At 37.9% G+C, this 22,072-nt stretch overlaps 1 protein-coding gene across 1 annotated transcript in view; it reads right to left on the bottom strand.

The window, feature by feature from the left end:
- Positions 1-2,998: 2,998 nt before the first annotated feature.
- Positions 2,999-22,072, bottom strand: part of PCLO (piccolo presynaptic cytomatrix protein) — a 364,101-nt gene continuing 345,027 nt past the window's right edge. Inside the window, exons 23-25 of the mRNA XM_075026698.1 lie at positions 8,317-8,451; positions 7,556-7,701; positions 2,999-3,139 (exon numbers count right to left, since the gene is read on the bottom strand). Of these exons, the coding sequence (XP_074882799.1) occupies positions 2,999-3,139; positions 7,556-7,701; positions 8,317-8,451 (422 nt within the window). The remainder of the gene's footprint in view (positions 3,140-7,555; positions 7,702-8,316; positions 8,452-22,072) is intronic.

Below are 22,072 nucleotides of genomic sequence, written 5' to 3'. Positions count from 1 at the left end.
GTCCTTGTTTGATTATTTTTTAAAAAATATTGTCACAAGAGAGTTTTTCCTGACTTCATTCATAAAACAAGAAAAAAAAAAGAAAAAAAATGCATTCAAACATGAATCTGTGTTGCATAGAGTGATTCCAGTACAACCTAGAAATTTGGTCAAAAAAACGGAACTTGGCACACTTTGGAAGCATCCTCTGACCTCTGAATGATGCTGCCTCGAAATAGAGGGAGAGCATGGGCCCAGGTCTGTCACTAGCCCATCCTGGATGTCACCAAAGGAGCCCTGTCCTTGCTGTAGCTGGCCAAGGCCATGCCGCGTTCCTGACAAACTCTACTCTTTGTGTTTCGTGATAGGAGTCCGAAACTGCCATTTCAACATGCAGAAACATTTTGTGTGTTGTTCAGAGAATCAAAGTTGCCGACAGCTGATTATCCCGCAAAGGTAGCTGTTCCATACAGCTGCAGCTATACCACCCAACACAGCTATTTTATAAAAATATTGGCCACATTTGTATGTGTGTGAGAGCAAAGCACGCCTGTCCGCTTTCTCAATTAAGAGTGATGATTACAGGCTTCCCAGTAAGGCAGCCAGATAGTGCTCGTTACTGCTGGAAATCTCCATAGCAACTACCAGCGTGACTTGCTGTCTTTATAATAAATCTTAGCAAGAACAAAATTACCAGCAGTTTGCACAAAATTGCACACCTCATGGCTTGTACTTCACACAGTAATTGAAACTGGACTTTTTTTTTTTTTTTTTTTGGTCTTTTTTCAAAGAAAGAACACGCTATAGCCATCAGGAATGCAAAATAACCCACCAAAAGAGCAACACATACGTCAAATATATCCACATAGGATTTTTTGGTTCAATTGGGGATTTTTTCTTTGAAGTATTTATCTTCTTATAAAAACATACACAACATCAAAACATATAGGATGTTTACAATAACTCCAGAGGATTGTTTTTAAAATATATGAGAGGTAGGGTATACATATACTGGTGAAAGCATAAAATTCAACATTAAAGCACACATCCTACTTCCACTGTCAGTGATGTTGTGTTTTTAAGACAGCTAATAAGATTTTGGTAAGATTGCTCTGCTTGCAAGTTAAGCAGGCTACCAGCAGGTTATCAATAACAGGAGTTTCCTTGGTGTGTGTAGCATTAAAATCTTCTGTGTGTTTCTTCTCATATTCCTTTTCCACGCTGTTATTTTAAGTTGACAAAGATAAATCAAAAACTCTATGTGGGAAGTGTCACCAGATTAAATGGTGTAGCTTTTCATGGTCAGTCCAGCTTCTGAATAAACTGAGCCTTATTTTTCTTTCTTTTTAAAGCATATATTATTTTCCAGAAGAATATTTTCAGTTGGTCTTGCACAACCTGTGGAAGTGTACTACATATATTCAGAAAATATAAGAAGAGGTACATTAAATAATTTGTGAAAAGTCCTCATGGGCAAGAAAAATAAATGTCTGAAGTACAGACGTTTGGTCATTTTCTTTTTAAATATGCAAAGGTCATCAGGTAATATTTTCAGGGAAACTACTTTTTAGTGAAGCTGTGAAATATTAAACAACTTCCAAGTAACATGGGAGTTAGTACCATACTGATTCTTGTTTTTTAAAGGAACTGCTATGCTTTTAGGAATGGGAGAAGAATCTCTCCCTTCTTCTTCAAAATGGCACAATAGAAAATACAACAACCAGCTTAAGCCTTTCCCAAGTGAGCTAACTGCTCGGCTTCAAGCCCCTGAAAGTGGGACTTTTAAGCGTGGAAGTGCTGACACAGTCTTAAATGGTGCAAGTTACCCTCCTATTTACTTCTTTCCTAACTGAGAAGCCATGCTGTTGAGTGGATTATACTCAGACATTCACCTGAGATAGCGAAAGGATATTCTTAATTCTCTCTAATGCAACAGCATCCAGGCAGTAACTGCCCTGCTATCCCTTCCCCTTAGATTTCAAGTGTGTCACTGGTGTTGATACAGAGCCCTGCACCGAGCGGGCTGGTGTTAGCACGGTGGGTCTATTGCTCTGAAATGCCCACAAAATAACCTAGAATTCATCGTCTCTGTACAGTTTCACAATAAGACTTGTTGCTGAAAAATGGAAGGACTAGTTGAAATAATTGTGTTAGTTCCAGTGCTTAAAACTCTTCAATTCCAAACTTTTTAAAAACTGCTGATTCATAGGGTAGGGTGAAGTACAGTGTCACTGACATCGAAACAGGATTTTTTCTTCCTGATGTAGTGCAGGTTACATCCCGTCCTTTCTCTTTAAAACCACATCCTAAATTATAGACCATTAATATAGTTTTATCCATTACATTCTAGGACAGTGGTTTATACTCATTGTTAACAGACAGAAACAAAGGAAACAATCAGATCTGATTCTCCACAGCATAGTTTTTGAAAGAAAAAGAAGGAAAAAAGTAATGTAAAATAACATTACCACTCTTGCAAACACATTGCTGTTTGTGTCAAGTGGCATAATCTCACTACAGCAAATTATCAGAGATCCTAAGGTGCAGAGGAACAAGTTTTGCACTTCTGATAAGTGAGATTTGGAAAGTCAGTCACCCTTGGTGCTTTTGCATAAAATGATCTCCTTCTGGTTGCACAGAAAACCAGACTGCTCTTTCCATCACACTACCTCCGGCTGCAGCCGAACTCTGCATTAACACCTGCCTTCCAGCCTTCATTATTTCCTTCACAGTTACTCTCTTCACAAAGAGTCCAACAACACGGAGCCCTCGTATCAGTCTTCGTTTCAAACAGCCTTACTTTAACTTCTGGGCCCAGGTTTTCTTTTACTTTGCTGTCTTTTGCAGCAAAACAAGTGTACTAGCCCTCATTTAAGTGTGCTATGTAGCCCAGAGACTGCTCTTTTCTACTTTGTATTCTGAAAGACTAGCTAAACACAATGATATCAAACTATAGTCTTGGAGTAATGCTGTTTATAGCAGACTCTGCAGGTTTTGTGCCCTAAGCAGACAGCTCTGCTCAGTGTGTTTGTGTGGAGCTGACCAACAGTTTGTGCCAGTTTACTATTCTTTTCCTTAGATCCACTTTGTCAAGCCAGATATAAGCTTCTCCAATCAGTGTCTTTTTCATAAACTTCCCTCCATTGGAGACAAGCAGAATCTGGAAATATAATAATAATAAAACATAATTATCATTATGCACATAATTATCATTGTGCATATCAACATACTGCGTTTGCTGGCAAACACAAAAAATTCAGAAATGTTGAGCTCTGTTTTTGTACCCACAGAGGAGGAAAGAAACACTGACCATGAACCTTTCTACAGAGTCATCTTTCCAATAGAAAGGAAGTCCTGTGAAAACTGAACCTTCCCTCTCTTCGATTTTATTATCATGGGATGTAGCAACCGGATGACAATTCTAAACTTCAGTGAGCAATTTGTTCACCTGCTGGTTACCAAAGACAAACACAAGGTCAAGTTTTAAGTTACAGAGTAAAGCTTTACGCAGGCAAAGTACCGGCCCTTTTTAAGTGCGCGGGAATCAGAGGGTGCCCTGCATATATAGGCTGTAACTCAGAGCAGACTAGCGTGTGAGAAAGTCCAGAGTTCTGGTTTCTGACCTCAGCAAGCAGTAGTCTAAGCTAAAATGTAGACTTGGTCTGAAATCTCCTTCCTGCTGTGTCTCTGCTGAGAGTCACAGCATTGCGTCTGGTCTTACGGCTCTTGCTTGCCCAGCCACAGTGAGTGGGAAGGGCGAGGAACAGCCCCGCACTTCTGGGCGCTGTGCAGGCTGCCTGTTCAAGGCTTTCCCTGACATATCCTACAGGCACATGTTTTCCAGCTAAGCAGGTTCATGCCGTGCAAGCAATAGACTTCTCTGAAGGACTTGATTAATTCTGTGGGTCTCTAGGTTCATTCTATGTGTTTCTGGGAGAAATACATTCGATAATAAATATACTTCAGGGGGTCAGTTATAGTTACACATTCAGATGGATTTTGCCATTTCTTAATTACTGAGGAACTGAATTAACAAGCTCAATGCTTCTTTTTTTTTTAATCAACTTCCTAAGTTTTTCAAAAAGAAAAACAACTCATGAAAAACTGCGTTTCCATGATAGGATTAGCAGCAGGTTTTTAATATTCACGGTCACTGAGCAGACCTCTCGCAATGCGCAAGGGAGGTAACTGATAACAGTAGGAGGCTGTCACCCTCTGAGTGAACCAGCAGGAGAGAAAATAGGGCATTTTGTTGCTTGGTTTCAAAGATCTAGGCTAACAGAAGAATGGCAGAAGTAAAGGATTTTGTACTCCACTGAGATGCTGGAAGAGACCATATGGCAGTAGACATGCAACACAACTGCAGAAGAACTATAGTTTCCAGTAATCAAGACCTTCGACAATTTTGAAAATTTTCCATTCTGATTTGGGAAACAAAGTAACAAATGCAAACTTTACGTTACAATGGAAATAAAAAAAAAAAAAAGGAAAAAAAATTGCAGTCATTTTCCTGGATGAGCTTCCCTGTTCCCTGGCCAATTTTGATATCAGTTGGCAAGTAAGGTATGTACCCAGACAGCTTAGACACCTACATGCCCATTAGTCAACAGGTTTGAGGAGGAAAGACAAAATGACCCTTAGGCAATGAGCTGTTAGGGAACTCCACCTCACTCATCAGAAAGCCCATCCTTGGGGAAAATAGGCAGCCTGCCTCTACCACTGGTGGCTTTCTAGGTCACCTGGCTCAGTGTTTTCCTGAAGAAATGGACAGTCTAGAAGCTGGCAAGCCAACCAGAACATCTGTGAAAAACATTCTTCCCTTTTTTTCTGATTACCCTCACATAGGACATTATATATTTCTAATTGCAGCAAGCCAGTCAGTCAGGAGCCAGATAGGGAACAAGGTGAAGGACCCAGGAGCTTAGTGCCTTCCAGAAGGAAACCCAGGTGGGTTGCCAGGGAATAGGGAAACCAGGGAAGCGAGCAAGCAAGCTGCCAGGGGCTGAGGCAAGTGCCTGTCTGAAACCTGTCAAAATGTTTTCTGCAGAATGTTTTCATTCTGACACATCAACAGTTTCAGGACAGAAAAAAAATTCTAACAAATTTTTCATCACTTCTGTCCCTGATCTTTCTCTCCACTCCTCCCAGCTGGATCCCTAGTATCTGTCTTCTCCAGCTTGTCTGTCTCTCAGCCTTGTTTCTTCCCTGCTCCAGGCTTTAAATTCCAGAGTTGTTATCCTGAATCATCTAGTCTCAGGGTTTTTTTTTCCTTATTCCCAATACTCCTGACCAGAAAATTCTAGCTTTTATTTTCTTCTCTCTTCTTTTTTTTTTTTTTAAATTTTTCCTCAATAGTCCATGGCCCCATTTTTATTGCTAATATTCACAGCTCTTGTTGTTGATTTTTGGAGTGCAGACCCTTGTCCTAATTTCTGCCTCCAATTGGTTCTCATGTCTCTTTACAATGTACCTTCTATGATTACCATGTTTGATCTCATTTTAGTCCCTCTCTCTGATATTACTTCGTGCCTTAATCTCCCAATTCCATTTCTGTTCTATACATTCTGGTTTTGTTTCATGTCCCCCTCCCCCAAATCTCTTTTGACAATGTCCATCTCTTTGCCCCTAGATGTGCATCACTCAAATTCAACATTCAAATCAGCCAACTTCATGCTTTTCCACAGAAGCAAATTGACTGATAAGTACGAAGAGCATACACAAACAGATGTACTGAGTCAGATCAAAGACCTCTCCAGGCAAATATTCTGCTTCCAAAAGTGTATAGGGCAGTGTATAAGGCAGAATATAAGAACAAGACAATCATGTAGTGACACTTTCCCAAAATACCTACTATGATCTGTGGACGATTGACTTCCTGACTCACAAGTGGCATGTTTGTATTTAACAGGCTTATGAGGTATTTTACCCAATCATTTTCTCCAGTTACTTTTTCCATGAAAATATTTAGCATCCACAATATATTACGGCAATAAATTTTACAGCTCAAACTCTAAGTTGTGTGAGAAGAAACACCTTTTGTGTGTTTTAAACTTGTTCCCTGCTCCTTTTACAGTCTTCGTTCTCTTAGGCCTGGTGTGCAGCACCAGTACATATCACAGAGTTACTGAGGAAATATTGCCAAGTCTCAGGCTGACTGTTCCTATGGCTAACTCCCTCACTATCTCCCTCCTTAACAACTTGAGGGATTATTTTTCCATAGGACTCTGTGGGTTCTTCTTTACTGGTCTACTCACCCCTTATAGTTTTCCTCTTCAAACCACCACTGGAAGCAAAGCTTTTACAAATATTTTAGCTCTTAAACTTTGGCAAGACTTTATTGACCACTCTGGATTTTCCCAGGTAATATAACATCTTAAATAGTCTTTTACCAAGTCTATTGAATCAATAAGGATGTTAGGACACCTTAACACAGGGAAAACAGTATCTATTTTTGTTGGTCTTGTTTTGTAAGCAACATCCATTTTGCCTTTAAATTTAATGATGCAACCAATAAGCCTAACATAGGCACTTAGATAATCCAGTCTAACTTTAGTCATCAAAATGTAGCTGGCTTGTTTATGTCAGTCTTCCAAATTGAAAGGTACATTAAGTGCATGCTGGTATGCCCAAGAATTCCTCCCACTTACTTTTAAGATTAACTTGCAGTTACCCCTGGAATTGTCGTTTCCCTCCCCCTGACTAGAAGAAGCCTGAGTATCTGGCTTATATTAATCTACTCATGTGAAAGTAAATTAAGGTAGTTAAAGTGAATCCTACCCATCTGAAAAAGCAAATCTGACCAAATGATCAAATCTGTCTAAGCAACTAAAACACAGGAGAGGTACTATTCCTGAATCAGTTCCACACATCATTTGATGTACCAAAGAAAATACCGTTATCTCCTTTACAATGTACACAAAGAATATTTATTTGACTTGGCATAATCAGTAATTTTGCAATGTCCAAGATTGTGACTATTGTGTCTAATTCTAGGCACCAAAACTTTTAAAGAAGTTGAAGAACTGGAGAGAATGATAAAATGATTAGGCATTTAGGCAACAGGACATATCAAAGAAGTATGGTTTACTTAGCCTTTCATCTTTACTTAGGAAAACAAGAGGAGAGATATGATAACAACCTTTCAGTGTGCAAACTTTTTTTATAAAAGGAAAGCAGATCAGTTTTCCTCTGTGCTTTGTGAGGATACTTAAGGATAAGTGAACTTAAATTAAAAATACGGCATATTTAAGTTAGATATTACGTTAAACTTTCTAAGTACACAGAAAATTATTTTTGGAAGGAATGGATAACCTCCTTCTCTAGGGGGTTTGAAGAACAGATCAAGCCTAAAACTTTCAGGCCCAGTCTATAAATACCCCTCCTCAGTATGGGGTGACAGATTGAACCATCTTTTAAAGTCTCCTCCAGCCTGATATTACCATTATTATGTAATTGTGTTATTTCCTTTGTAATTTTCTCCTTTCAGCAAACAACTGGAGTAGAAGATTGATCTCAAATGCCCATAGCACAGCATGGACAACATCCAAAATTAGGTTTTTATAAAATGCAGAATTACCTGAAGAGAATGCCCAGCAGGACTCAAGCTAAATCTAAACGTTTCATTGAATGAAGGCTCTCGGTCATGCCTGCATACCCTGGTTTTCTTCTTAATTACTCTCTTTTGGGTAGAGATATTGACAACATACAGCTTCACATACAGGTCTGGGGAAGAATAGTTCAATGAGTTAAATACAGAAGCTTTTAAATAATCATTGTTGCTAATGTTTTCAACAGAAGGGAAGAGTTGTGAAGAAACAGCATGGTACTCTACAAAGCCATATTCTATTCTCATTCACATGGTGTAGAAATGGAACCACGCCACTAAATCCAAGGGAATTACTTTGTGTTTACAGTGCTGTCATTAAAGGAACAAAGACCTTTATGTCTTTATGTCTGTATGAAAATATTATTATTAACCTGATTTTTTAATTTTTAAAAAGCTTTTTCACCAGAATACAATTTTTCACTAGATATCATTGTTCTTTAATAACCTAGGGATTTATAATTTTTATTAAAGTTAAAAAAGGATTAATTTTTAACAATCAAAAGTAAATTAAAAAGAGGATTAACTTCTGAGAGTTAATTTGCTTCTACCAAATGTTTTTGCTTTCATTAAAGTTGCTCACAGAAAAAAAGCACTTCAAAAAGAATCCTATAGAATATGTCATTCTGGTTAAGAAGCAATTTTCTTTCTCATTTTAGTGGTGATGTTAAATGACTTCAGATACATCCTACTTAATGTTTCACAGTATCATGAAGCTGGTTTCTGTGTGATACCTGGTAGATGATCTGGAGATTTAAATTTGTATGTGATATTTCTGCACTGAAGGATTTCTACTATCAGCTGTTCTCCATCTGTCTTCATTTCCTTCTTTAATGCAATCTTGATTTCACCCATAACCTGTGTTTTACCTGAAAAAGCAGAAAAAGCAACCCTCATTAATGTAAAAGGAAACTGAATGTATCTTTCTAACTTAGAAAGAAGTAGAGTTTTCTGGTTTGGTTTTTTTTTTTTTTTTTTTTTTTTAGTTTGGGGGTTTTGTAGATTGATTTTTTTTTATTGTCTTCTTTTTTTCAGGACAGCTTATGGTTTTTAGTCAAGGGTATAAGGATATTGTATTGCTTGGCTGAACAAATGGTAGATACATGCACTACACTTGTATAACTAGATTATATGCTTCAAATGTATTTGCTTCAGAGGAGCTTTTTTCCCAAGAATACAAATTTCTCTAAGAGTCATTACAAGTCATGTAATGGTCACCATAATTCACTTTTCCAGAAACCTTTACTACAAGATTCTGAAATTATCTCTTAAAGAAAAAAAAAAAAGAAATTAAAAAAAAAGGAGAACATTCAACAGTGTTGAAAAGAAAGATTCTGAAAGGCAATGAATTAAGACTTTGGTGAAGTTAGCATTTCATTTCACCTTCTTACATATATAGAGCAATAGTATTCACACAATTTAAAGGGAAGTACTCACTGCGACCTTTGAAAGTAAAGGTGGTTTCCCTTCTTATGTGGGCAGAAACACAGAGCCATTATTCCTACCTTGTATGGATTTCTCTCTAAATCAGTCCAGAGATGGAGAGAAGGCGCAGAATGAAATGTAGGCAAAGCTGTTTCGCCTTTCCCCTCTCTGTCCTCCCACAAGGCTTCGCTGAAGCCAGGCAGACCAGAGCAGGGCTCCATCTAAATGAGGACGGTGGTGTAAGCAGAGCCCATGCCCTCAGCAAAGCGCCGTCTGTAATAGCACCATGTCATAAAAGGGGTTGTGCTTCTATAGCCATTGTCCTGCTACCGTAAAGTATTATTTCACCTTCCTCTTCCCTTTAGACATTAGTTAAAAAGAAACCAAACTGTTAAGCCCCTGGGAGTCTTTATTACCTAGTTTCTGGAGCCAGCAGGCTGGAGCTTTAACGCATTACCAGGAAATTCTAGGAGCTGGTGCCAAGAGGTTGCAAGGAGCAAAGAAATTCTGCAGAAAGTAAACGATTATGATACATCTGGAGAAGTTTCTTTCTTAAAGAGTAGAAAGTTACCAAGTGGCATTCAGAGATTACTTACTTGTATCACAAATGGATAACCGAATTTGAATAATCCCCACTAAAAATGCCAGCTGTAGTTTCACGGATGTCCATGAGCAATCATACATTCTATTGTTTTGCCGACTTAAAATATTTTGGGGGATCATTAATAAAAATTTAATAACAACTAATCATAGCTACCACCTGGGCCACCAACCCTCCTTATGAACTGAAGCTGGAATCTCACTTAGTTACAGTCAATAACAAGGTTGCAACTAGGCTTCAGCTGGGTCAGCGCTTCAGTTTGTGAGAGAGGAACCGTTAGGAGGCAAGTGATTCTTTCACCGTATTTCATCATCACAAAACACTTCCTATAGGTTGGAACATGCAATAATAGCAGCTTGCTTTCTGCTACATGTTTGTGCAAAGAGAATGGAGCTCTCATCTTGTGATGGCAGCAGAAGAAAAACGTCGGTAGTTGGGATCAAAGAAGGAAAAGCCAACAATGTTCCTGTTGTTATTCATTAATCTGTTATGATGCCCTTTTTCTGGAAAGTATTGAGTGCCCAGTGGGTCTAGCTTGGCTAAACTGTGGATTTTGAATGACTGGAAATAGATAGAAGAAAAAATTATAATGCCTCCTCTGCTTTGTGTATAAACTAGCAAAATCACTGATGAAGACATGACATACCTGAAAGATGTTGCATAAATCTGGCTTTTTGATCAATACTGGTTCTTGCACAATGCTTGACCATGAAAAAAGCCCGGCATGGACAGCTGTAGCACAAATCTAACATTAGTTTCAGGCAATCTTTAGTTAACCACAGCCTTTTCTGGAAAATATGCTTGGCTTTTTTACTTTACTTTATTCCCTCTCTGTCCTTTAAGGTCTATTTGCAACAGCTGTTAGGTCCTTCTCTTTTTTGATTGCCTTAGTAACTTCTTTTTCACTTATGTGCATTGAACCTAAAATGATATCAGGTAGGTTGGATGTACCTGTGCCATTGTGAGCTAGAAAAAGGGAGAAAAGGTTCCAGTAAATCAGAATGTGTTTGAAAATTCCAGCACCATTTTTCAGCCTCTTGAAATTTTCCATGGACTATTCTATATCCCCAGATACTCTTTACAACAAACAATCCTGCTTCACTATTTAAGCCTCATGGGGAAAACAAAGATCTCCAGCTGCGAGCACATGAAGCATGATAGCTCTCTCATGCTTCTGTACTAATTTTCATTTCTCCCACAGCATGCAGTGGAAAAGCCTTAACACCAGCCTTATGAAACATTGCGCTAAAATAAATCACCATTTCAAAACCTAGCAGAATCTTAAAGACTGAGAAGAGATTCCTAGTCCTTCTGTTGCATGGCTTTTCCCCCTCTTTCTCATGTATGTTCCTTATATCTTTGCTTTGACAGGTGTGTAGGAATAGAGCAAATATACATTGCTTGGTGGAGTTGATTCTTTAAATGGAAATAGGGATACACTGATGAGGGGAAGTGTTAATAATGAACTGTCTATGAGCTGCTGAGAGAGTTCACAGTGCTCTGAGCTGGACGTGAATGTTCTTTGGCTGATATGATGGAAATAAAGTTGCTCAGGGTGTCATGGGATTGGATGACCCCAAGGATTGCATTGGTAGGAATAGCTCAAAATACAGTGCCCAGTCACAACCTTTTGCATTCTTATATAAGTTTAGAAAACATCAATCATAAGTGATGTCTGAATGTGTCCTGGTTTCAGCTGGGATAGAGTTAACTGTCTTCCTAGTAGCTGGTACAGTGCTATGTTTTGAGTTCAGTATGTGAAGAATTGACTATAGTCTAAACACTACTGAGCAACAACTGAAAACATCAGTGTTATCAACATTCTTCACATACTGAACTCAAAACATAGCACTGCACCAGCTACTAGGAAGACAGTTAACTCTATCCCAGCTGAAACCAGGACAGAATGGAACCAGTTGTGGGTATTTTGGTACATTGGATGATGATAAACAAATGTTACAAAGCAACTCCGAAAAAAGTAAATACAATGAAAGAGACATTGCATACCTTTCTAGGAAAATACTAATATGGCTAAGACACGGGAAAATAATTTGTAACTTGAATATTAATATTTGCCTCAATAAAGGTGAATTCCAGATGAAACAGGTGTAAACCATTATTATCACTGTTTCAAAGAACCATATAATAAAGCACTAAAACCATTACTTTCTTATTTAGCCTAGGAAACAAGTACTGGAAAAAGATGAAAGTGCTTTCTACAAACATATGATAGAGTAAATATTGAAAGGCATAAGAAATATTTAAGCTGAATTTGTATGATATTATACCTGTTACATATATATCAAATGAAGACTTACTGATGTACCGCAAGAGGACCACAGGCATGCACAGCAGCATTGTGTTCACGTTAGGAACAAGTTAACAGTATCTAATCAATTCCTAAAAATATATAGCTACAATTAGATACATTAGTGTTTTTTACATGACAGTACACCTCTTTTTATAGGACCAAATTTATTAAAAATCCATTAACAATTAAATGGTGATGGTTAATTAACTAAATTGCTGCAGGGTATTTGAGAAGTCAAGGGTTTTAAATTTGCTGTGGTGATGGCAACGGAAGCTGTTGCTCTTGTAGAACAGTCACACTTTGCGCTGTGAAAGGTTAACTAGTTCTGCTATTAGTCTTAAATGACTGCTGCTGTAAATCATAGGATGTGTCATCTGCACTGTTGTTGTCAACTTCCAGGGTTTGATAACTCTGGATTGTGCTCCCATTCTTTTTTGATCAGATGCCTGCTGTCAAACGAAATTGCCCAAGGCAGTAGTAAATAGTTGTTTCCCATCGGTCTGTGTTATCAGGGCTAATTCAGGAGTGCATTTAAATGAGCAGGTAATCTCACTGGACAATGACAGGAATTCAGTTCAATTGTCAAAATGTAAATTTATGAGTTAAATTACACATTTTTCTTAGAATAAGTTGAATTGCCTTCTGAGATTAACTATGTCTACTTGCATAGATGGATCAAGTGTGAGTAGGTTAAACTTGGAAATTTAAATATGAGATGCTTAAATGCTGCTACCCGATGAGCATCATACTAGAGCAATTTTCTGAATGGATGCCAGATGGCCAGGAAAAAGAATTAAGATAACACATAAACTGACATTTTGTTCCATGGTTGTGTATAAGTTAATACGGGCTCCTCCTGTTCCAGAAGAGTCACTGGGTTATTAGAGCAGTGGAATTAGAAATAAAAGGGGGGTGGGGGGGGGAATATATTGACAATAATTTCCCAGCATTTTTCTTTCCAAATGAAATTTATAACAGAATTATTATTTCCAAAATAGGTAGGAAATTCTCTTCTGGAACTTTAAGAGTCATACACTTTATGGTCAAGGATTTAAAAATCACAGAAACATCCTTCTGAGCAGCTTCCAGTGAGGCTGGCCTATTGAATGTGGCAATGTTAATTTGGGGCTGTGATGGTGGGTTTTGTTGTTGTTTTTTTCTTTAAATTCCTTACAGCCCAGATCATTCTCTTACTACTCAGTCAAAGAACTCAGATGATGGGAAAAATAAGCAGGATAAAACAAACAAAAAACCCCAACCAAACAAAAAAACAACAAAACCCCCCAGCTTTACTTTCATACACTTTGTGCCTACAGTCTACAGGACTAGCATGCCTTATCCATCATGTATGTAGAAAAGGAAGAATCATAGAGCCAAGCTTTGTTTTAGCAGGATTTCTCCTCCTATTTTTCCTTTTGTGTGTGTTCACAGAGATGGCTGCATTTTGAGAAGAATGCACTTTATTTCAAGGTTTATTTCTACATTTTCTGATTCTGAATACTCATGTTACTTCCTCTTTTCTGAAAGCACCCATCCCAGAGAGCAGTCCCAGGTTTCCAAATGTTGGTGCAGAACAACATTTTGCTCTATTGCTGCAGACAAGCCCCCTTTAAAGAAGACCAGACACATCCACACTGCTTTGCTGTTAGCACTATGTCTTCTGACCCACATCTTGTTGCCCTGTGGCAGGAGCACACAATTTTTTTTTATTTTTTTTTTTTTTGTATTTTAGTGCAAAGAGCCTGAGAAAATTAGACTTGTCTTATTGTAGCACGATGGTGGTATATAAAGAGCATGATGCTGCTGCCCTGGGGGATGACAAGGGAGAACATGGGAGTATTTGCCAGTGCAGGGCCAGCTGTGTTAGTGCTGACAGTCAGTACAGAGCACAGGGAGACAATCATGTCCTCCACGCTGTGGGGAGATGGGCAGGCTGCTTCCAGAACCTCGGTTTTGGCTCAGAAGGAGCAAATCAGTCTGTGCTAAAAGAATTCCCAGAAGAAAAATAAAACCATTCAGTATGGGAATCAAAGAATCCAGATCAGAGACTCCACAAAGAAGAGAAATTATGTGACAGTGCAAATGCCAGTTATGAGACTGCGTGATGCAACTCTGTAAATGTTCTCTTGAGGAATGTTTAGGAATAAGAAATCTCCACAGATTTTTGCATTAGTGGCTTCTGGTATTTGCTACTTGTCATATTTTGTGTGAGTGTTCCCATGAGCAAACTGAAGTGAGTGAAATCTGTCTCCCAACTTGTCTTAAAATCATTTCTGAGTATAACATGAAGTATCGTTCCTTCTGAATCTGTTACATTTATAATTCTGAAAGAGTAAGTAATAAGCCTCAGAATTTCCATAATCTTTCAGTCTAAGATGAAGAGATGAATAATGATTAGCACAGTGTCATCATAAGCATATGATCAGAAATAAAGACTTCTTTTGTTAGAACTAATTTCATTTCCTTAGGTCTTTCTCTGTTTCGATACCCTGAGAGATTAAATTAATGAACCGCTGAGAGCTCTGTACAGTGTTCATTGATGGAATACAGGCATTCCTTTGACACATCTTAGCACCGTTTGTCTCATAGGTATCTAATGACCTGGACTTGGTGCAGCTATAGTTATCTCTAAAGCTGTGTAATGAGACATCATGTCTTCCAGAACTGAATAACTCAAATACTCCTTATGTAGCTGTATTGCTTAAATAAACAAAATCTTGGATTCAGCTATATTAGGGTATGTTTGCAATATTTAGAAGGTTAGAATATGTAATAGCATGTCATAAAATCTAAGGAATCCAAGGTGGATTCTTGAGAACTTGATTCAAAAAAGCTTTAAAATATGGGACATGATTAAAAGGAAGCAAACCCCACAGGTTTTGTCCCCAGATCTCCATCTGTTTGCAGCTTTCTGTGATCTTAGACTTCATCTCTGTGCCTAATCGCAGAGGTGGAGATAATAACATCTACTTCTCTAAGAGCTGTTCGGATTTAGTAACTGAGATTGGGTATACTGTAAAGAGAGAGACTTTGATCATGTTAGCATAAACAGGACTCTGGTGTGTAGTCCCTAATACCATGAGAAAGCACAAAGACTTAGAAAGGCTGATGAGAACCTATGCCATTTCCCTCCACCATAATCCATGAAGCTCGTACAGACATAATTTTCTGCCTAACAGAGTGCTGCTGTAACAAGAAATATGTTTCTGCTGGATTCCTTTAACACTATTTTGAGAACCAGAAGTCCATCCTCCAGCAGACAGTGTTGTTTCAGGAAAACAAGATAACATCATCTTATTGCAGTAAATAATTCAGTATTACTGCAAATACTAGCCAGTTGTTATTTACATTTCACTATTGGAGGTAAACAACTCCAAGTGAAGGCAAAGCAAAAGGGTATTCAACACTTTTAAAATTAAGTATACCAAAGATACAAAATACCAGCCAAAACCTTCCAATCTTTTTTTAAGCAAATTCTTCCCTGTTTTTTTTTGTTTCATTTTGTTTTGTTTTTTAAATTTTTAACATCACATCAGTTACTTGCAGTACCAGCTGTTTGTATTCATCATGTCTTTCATCCTCTTGCTGGGACATGAGCTACTGGCAAAGCTCTTGCAAAATATTGATGGATGAGCTTTATAAACAATGCCTCCCAATGTTTACAGGCTCCAGCCTTTTCTGTCCTTTTGAGTTTTTTTCACCACCTTCTTTTTGTCTTTCACCTTTCTCCCACATATTTCTTTCTCCCTGAAAACTGCCACAAATTTCTCTGTAGGCTGGTTTTACCTTTGTGTTCCCTTCCGCAAGAAAAATCAGACATCTAATACAGTCTTAACTACTACCTGCTCCTGTCTCATAGTGCTTTAAATAGACGTTGTTGGGTTCACTGGCATAGGACTGTCTCAATAAACATGTGCCCCAGCTCCACAGATGAGGCTGAATACACGCAGGTTCTGAAATTTGTTGCTTCTCTCGCAATTGGCTACCCAGTCTGCCCTGCATGGTGCTATCAGCTGGTCATGGGACAAACTAAAGCTCAGAATAAGGCTGCCCCTTTTTCCCCTGCTCTGAAAAGCAGTTGCAGCTGCTGAGGGTCCTTGGTACGTGTTCAAAGTCTTCTCTCATCTGCCTGTGTGAAGGCTAGGTGGTGGTAGAGATGAAGGGCACCCAAACAGGTGTTATGACAATTTATTCCCTCCCTTACCTGATGTAGGTAGGGATACTGTGTGCAGGCAGTCATGCTCCTCTGAAATGGTAAATGCTATGGGTTCAGCTCCTGACAAATGGGTTCCTTCTGGGATACAGGGATGCTCTGCGGTGGGAGCAGGCATGACCCAAGGGAGCTGCTCTCTCTTTTTCCTTCCCTCTCCTTCCCATGAAGATGTAAACTGCTGTGAGCAGACTGCATATTATGAGATGAGCAAAGATTAAGGTCTTTCATTAATATCTCCCTGTCTCCTCTGATGTGATGTGCATACAATCCTGTAATGAGGCAGAGGAGCAGAATTAAGGAACTTTGCTCACAGCAAACACAATTTACAATGTTGTGGGCAGTGAGAGTGGCTGGCTTTAAGGCTCTGGCATACGAACAAGCTGACAGTTTTATGTTATGATTCTTAGAGCTAGCAGGCTCACTGCCCACAAAATTTTGAATATACTAGTGCAGAAATTTAGCCTGTATGCCCAGAATTCTTAGTAGGATAAAACAAAAAATATTTGAAGGAAAATACTGTTCAGCCTTTTTTTTTCAAATGAAACAAAACTTTGTGCAAAATACATTTTGAGAACAGAGAAAGCCTTTTGCCTGTTGAGATTTTGAGGTGTGGAATATTTCCCAGAAAAAATATAAACTCAATGTGTGTGTGCCTCTTTCAGAGATTTGATTCATTTCTTTTAGAATTAAAAAAAAAGAAAAAAAAATGTTGGCTGTGGACTGATGACATGTGTGAAAACTCTTGGCCTGAAGTAAAGCAATTTGTGGGAAAATAACACTGATACTTCACACATGCTCAAATATGAAAAATAAAAATCATAGACCTGTACCAATCCAGTTTCAAGCATCTTTATTTCTGTTAGGTGGCGTTCTAAAATGTTGTAGGAAAAAGTTAATGAGGCAGTAGGAAGAGGTTAATGAGGCAATAAGTTTAGAGGAGATGAATTGGAGGAGAAAGTTTCACTAGTGTCAGAAGCTGCCTGTGTCAATGATCTAAAGGACATTATAGGTGAACAGAGATTTCTCCAGAAAGATTTTTTCAATATTTTAGTGAGACTGGTCCCTGTACCATAAAGGCATTTGGAATAAATGAGGGGAAAGTCATGAGAACTGTAAATATCACATTCAACTGATTTAGGTGATTATGACGACAAAGATTGCTTTTAAAGGTGAAAACAAACATAGAATACCTCTAAGTATTTGACAGGTGGTAGGTAGAGGGAGAATAAAAATGGGGTGATGGAAGTCAAGAGAGTTACAGAGCTAATTCGTAATACATCCTACTAGATATCTCTTATTTGTATTTATTTATACTTATTTATACTTCTGTGGAAGGAAAACCTTAGTTCTAAGCTGATTATTCTTTCAACATCCTCTCTGAAACTCATTCAAATACCAGAACACCCCAAATTTGGTTTAGAATAATAAACTAATGACAGGGTTAATCACAAGGAATTTTAGGCAGCTAACTCAAACTCCCCAGACTCTGCAGTCAATAGGGGTAGCACCTCCTTAAACTTATATATTAGGATGGATAAATGCCTTGTGGAGGTGCCTGCCTTTTTTTCACTGACACTTGAGGGGCAAAGGGATGGCTTTGATTTAGAAGCCTGATTTTTAAACAGTGAAATAAGGCTAGAAGTATCAAAACGCAAATCTACAGCTCTATCATTTTCCATAACTTCAATGAAAGAAAGCTAAATTGATGGTTGAAATGATTCTTGCTATTTTAATTGAATTTCAAAGATAGGTGCAGCTTGGATCTGAAAGGGGGAACTATGCAGCCTCCTGTCTCAGAAGGCAAGACTCTCTTCAGCCACCTTTGCTCCCTTTCATCCTCACCATAAATCACTGCCTGAGTCTAAATATACATTCACAGTCTTCTTTTCACAATTTTAGCATCTTACATAAGGAGACATATCAGACGCTGCAGATTCAGCTGCATAAAAGATGCCTTGCCACAGCACAGCTGAAATTTTGATGATGAAAGGCACACTTTGCCCTGGCTTTTGGATGGACAAAAGTTCATACAGGGAAAAGAAGAAAACTATTTAATGTCATACATACAGAGCAACCTGAACCTTGATTATTTTAAGCCTATTCTATTGCAGTTTTACCAAGGAGAAAATGTATTGCTAAAGGGAGAAGAAATTTGCAAACTGCCATTAAAAGTCTGTATTTGACTCAACCACAGTTCCGTAAAGTATTTTGCACAATACTACAATAATCTTTCTGTAATATAGCATAAGTATTCTGTTAAAGTAGGACAAGTGAGTCTGCAAGCTCTTTTTCCAAGTCAGTATGAGAACACAAAATAGGTTTTACCTATACAAAACCAGGGAGGATTTTGTTAGATTTTGCTTAGGTTCTCATTTAAATGATGACAGATTTTAAGCTACTTTCCCTCTCCCATGGCAAATACATTTTTAATCTTTTTTTTAGTTTTGATATGCAAGTTTTTGAGAGTTTGACAATATAGTCTGAAATGACAAAATCCCTTCTGAGCCAACCTTCACTTTCTGTGCCAAAACAAAAAAGTTTACACCTTCTCACTCTGAATATATATGTGAAGATGTGAATATCACAACAGTTTTATTTATTCTTTTTGTCCATCTGATGTCATGGAATTAGACATTCTGGTTTGAACCACTAGAAACCCCAGGAAATGGATTAAAGTCCATTTGGCTTATATTGCAATATGATGAAAGTATAATGGAAATAATACAAGCACTTTAAGATGAGTGAAATGACTCCCATGGATGGTAGCAAGAGATAATAGAAAATTTGCTAAATGATATAATAAAGAGGATCAAATAATTGTAAATAAAATTCAGAAATATTAAAGTAGCACAGTATCAGAAGGGGAAAAACTGGATTGCCAAGTAGGTTTTTAATATTATTTACTTTTGTGATTCTGAAGAGAAAATAATCTTTGAACAGAATATTCTCTACTTGGGATGTAAGCAAAGTTTATATAAAGTTTATATATAGATCAGGCGTAAGAAAAATAAGTCATATTACATTTAAATGTAAACCAAAGAACACGTTGTGTTACAGGAACACCTAGGAACTTCCCCATTTGCTTTAGCAGATAGCTGCTCAGGTGGTGATTTTTCATTCCTTTTAGTGTTTTGGACAACTGGTTTGACAAAAGAAAAAAATCAAGCCTCAAAGACAGATGGATAAAATTAGATGCAGATCTTTAAAGACTTTAGAGCATTAGAAAAATAAATAGAGAAACAGCGCAAGGATAAAGTGCTGACTTCAGGAGCAGACATTACCTACACATCTAATACAGGCTTAGTTTTACTAGGCATGCTAAAGTTTTTAAAAGTGGTAACAAAACTGAAAAAAAACCCCCAATATTTTCTGACTTAGCAGTGCAAATAATAGAATATTTTCATACTTCTCCTTTGTCATAAAGCCCTCCTATCACAGGGAAGTATACACAGTGAATAGGAATTGGTGTAAGAACCACATATGTTGTGTTTTCATTCCAGTTAGTTTGGAGAGTTGCTCATTGCACATTTACTGCACAGACAATAAGCACTGAGCCTGCACTGTTAGTGCAGTGGAACAAGCTGTTTCATTTCACAGCTTGGCCAAGTCATTTATAGCCCATAAAAAATTACTTAACACATGGTGGCATATGTAACTCTATAAAGCTTTCTTTGAGAAGGAGGTGGAAGATGGCATTTGTATACACAAATATATCCATCCATACACACACTCTGGCTAATGCAATATGTTAGCACTCTTTTGTGCTGTAAACCTAGTAGGCACTCTATCATGGTAACTGAAGATGATAATTTTTGGTAACAACCTGCCTATTCATTCCTCACATCATGATTTCCAGATTCCCACTCAGATTTATACTGCAGATCTGAGTGTCTTCTGTGAAATATGCTTAAAGTCTTGCTCATACCTCCTGGAACTATACACTGGTGAGCACAGTCGTGTGTGCTGCACAGCTTGGGTACCAGAGCAGATGCTTCTGCACTGACTGTTCATGTGGAAGACAGGTAATGCTATTATATTAATAGATTTTCTTTCGCATACTTACATTACCTGGTACAGTGGTAGCAGCCCACTGTTGAGATGTTATTTCTCTATCATTAAATAAGAATGATTACTGAAATAATTGTTGCTAATAAGACTACTAAGTAGAAGAGTATGAGAAATTGCCTATTCAGTGTGATAGTAAGAGCTGTGATAATTCTAGCAAAGCTCATTGTGTCTAACATATGAAAGAAAGCCAAATCTGTCTTCCAGGACCATGCAAGTGTTTTGTGGCTGGCTGTAGAGAACCTAGGAAATTTTTGCACAAAAATGAATACTTGTAATTACTACTGGGATTCAACTACCTGCATAATCTGTCCAACAGAGCAATGAGGGGTGATCCTTTCCATTAATCAGGATAAACATGGAATCAGCTCAGTCAAAACTGGAAAAATGTGTTAATCCAAATTTTGCTCCCGAGGGATGGACAGAAATGTTATGCATACTATTCCACAGTATTAGGCAGAATTCAGAGTTTTACAGTCCCTGGAGGATTGATGCCTGGAAGCATTGCTTACAGTAATGTGGAGATGGTTCCTAAAGTTGTAACCAGTTTGGAGAAATATCAATTTTTCTTTCAGCTCCTGCCCAGAGTCTTCTGTTAAATGCATTTTTTATTTTTAATTTTGTAACCTTCCATTGGAAATCTTTATAGTCTAAAATACCTGTTTTTCATTGAAATACATACGTTACATTTTCCCTTTTATTCAGCACTCAGCAGTGCCATTATTCTTCATTTCATGCAATGCTGATTCCCTCAAACTGCTATAATAGACATATCCTAAAGTTGGTATTTCATTGCACTGTTGAACTGATGTGTGTGGTTAAAGTCCACAGAGATATATTTGAATAAAAAATTTCATATAAAAACCTAGAACAGAAGAAACAGTACAGGGACAGTACAGCACTTATGTAAATGCACTCATAGAGCTTTGTGATGAAGACAGAAATAATGGAAAGAAAAAGAGAAAGGGAAAATGTGTTCCTATTTACAATGTTCTTCAACTGGAAAGAAACCTGTTAAGGAAATGGAATTATAGATCACTTAAAAACCAGTGTCGAAGCTCAAAATGATTAGTCCATGTTCCAAGTGGAGTAAATGACTCTATAGAATAGGTCTTAATCTTCTAGGGGGGTGAAAATGCCAAAAATGTTTCTGAATTTCTGAACTTTCATGGGGAATGGGGGAGATGGTGGAAGTCCTCTTAGAATGAAAGAAGAGCTGGGAATTATGGATTTTAGAAAAATAGAAGGCCCTAATGTTCAGTAATGGGAGAATGTGATAGGTTGGTAGCAGAGATGCAGGGTGTGGGGGGGGAATTTATAGTGCAAGACTGAAAATTTTCCAATATGATGACCTAAAACATTTATTCAGGACCTTTAAGAGTGAGAAAAAAAGTCAGAGACTGATTCCTAGAAAGTCAGAGACTGATTCCTAGGAATCTCACATCTCAGATGCTGAGACCTCCTCCTGATGCCACACAGAACAGAGGTGCTCAATGCCCTGTTTTGGGAGCTGAGAGTCTCTCCCAAGTAAGGCGTCCTGAAGCTATGATCGATTGGCCTTCACCTAGATTTGACAGCAATTCCACCTGCAACTGGGAAACTTTTCTGCTGAAAAAACATATGCCCTAGAAAAGGTGACTCAGAAAACACACATATATTTGTATTTAAATATGTCTGGCTGGCTGACTTAGAAGCTCCTCCTAAATTTTCTGAAGTCACTGAAGCAAATACCATCTATTTGTTGATATAAAAAACCCAACCCTTTTGTAACTTATTAAAAATCTTTTTCTGCTCCTGGGCAGTACGTATGCAGTAGGACTTGTATAATTAACTGAACCTTTTCAATAATGAGTACAAAGGAGTATCTCACAGCGA

This window comes from Buteo buteo, chromosome 4, assembly GCF_964188355.1.
Source record: "Buteo buteo chromosome 4, bButBut1.hap1.1, whole genome shotgun sequence".
NCBI classification, from domain to species: Eukaryota; Metazoa; Chordata; class Aves; order Accipitriformes; family Accipitridae; genus Buteo; species Buteo buteo.
This window is presented reverse-complemented; position numbering and strand designations above follow the sequence as displayed.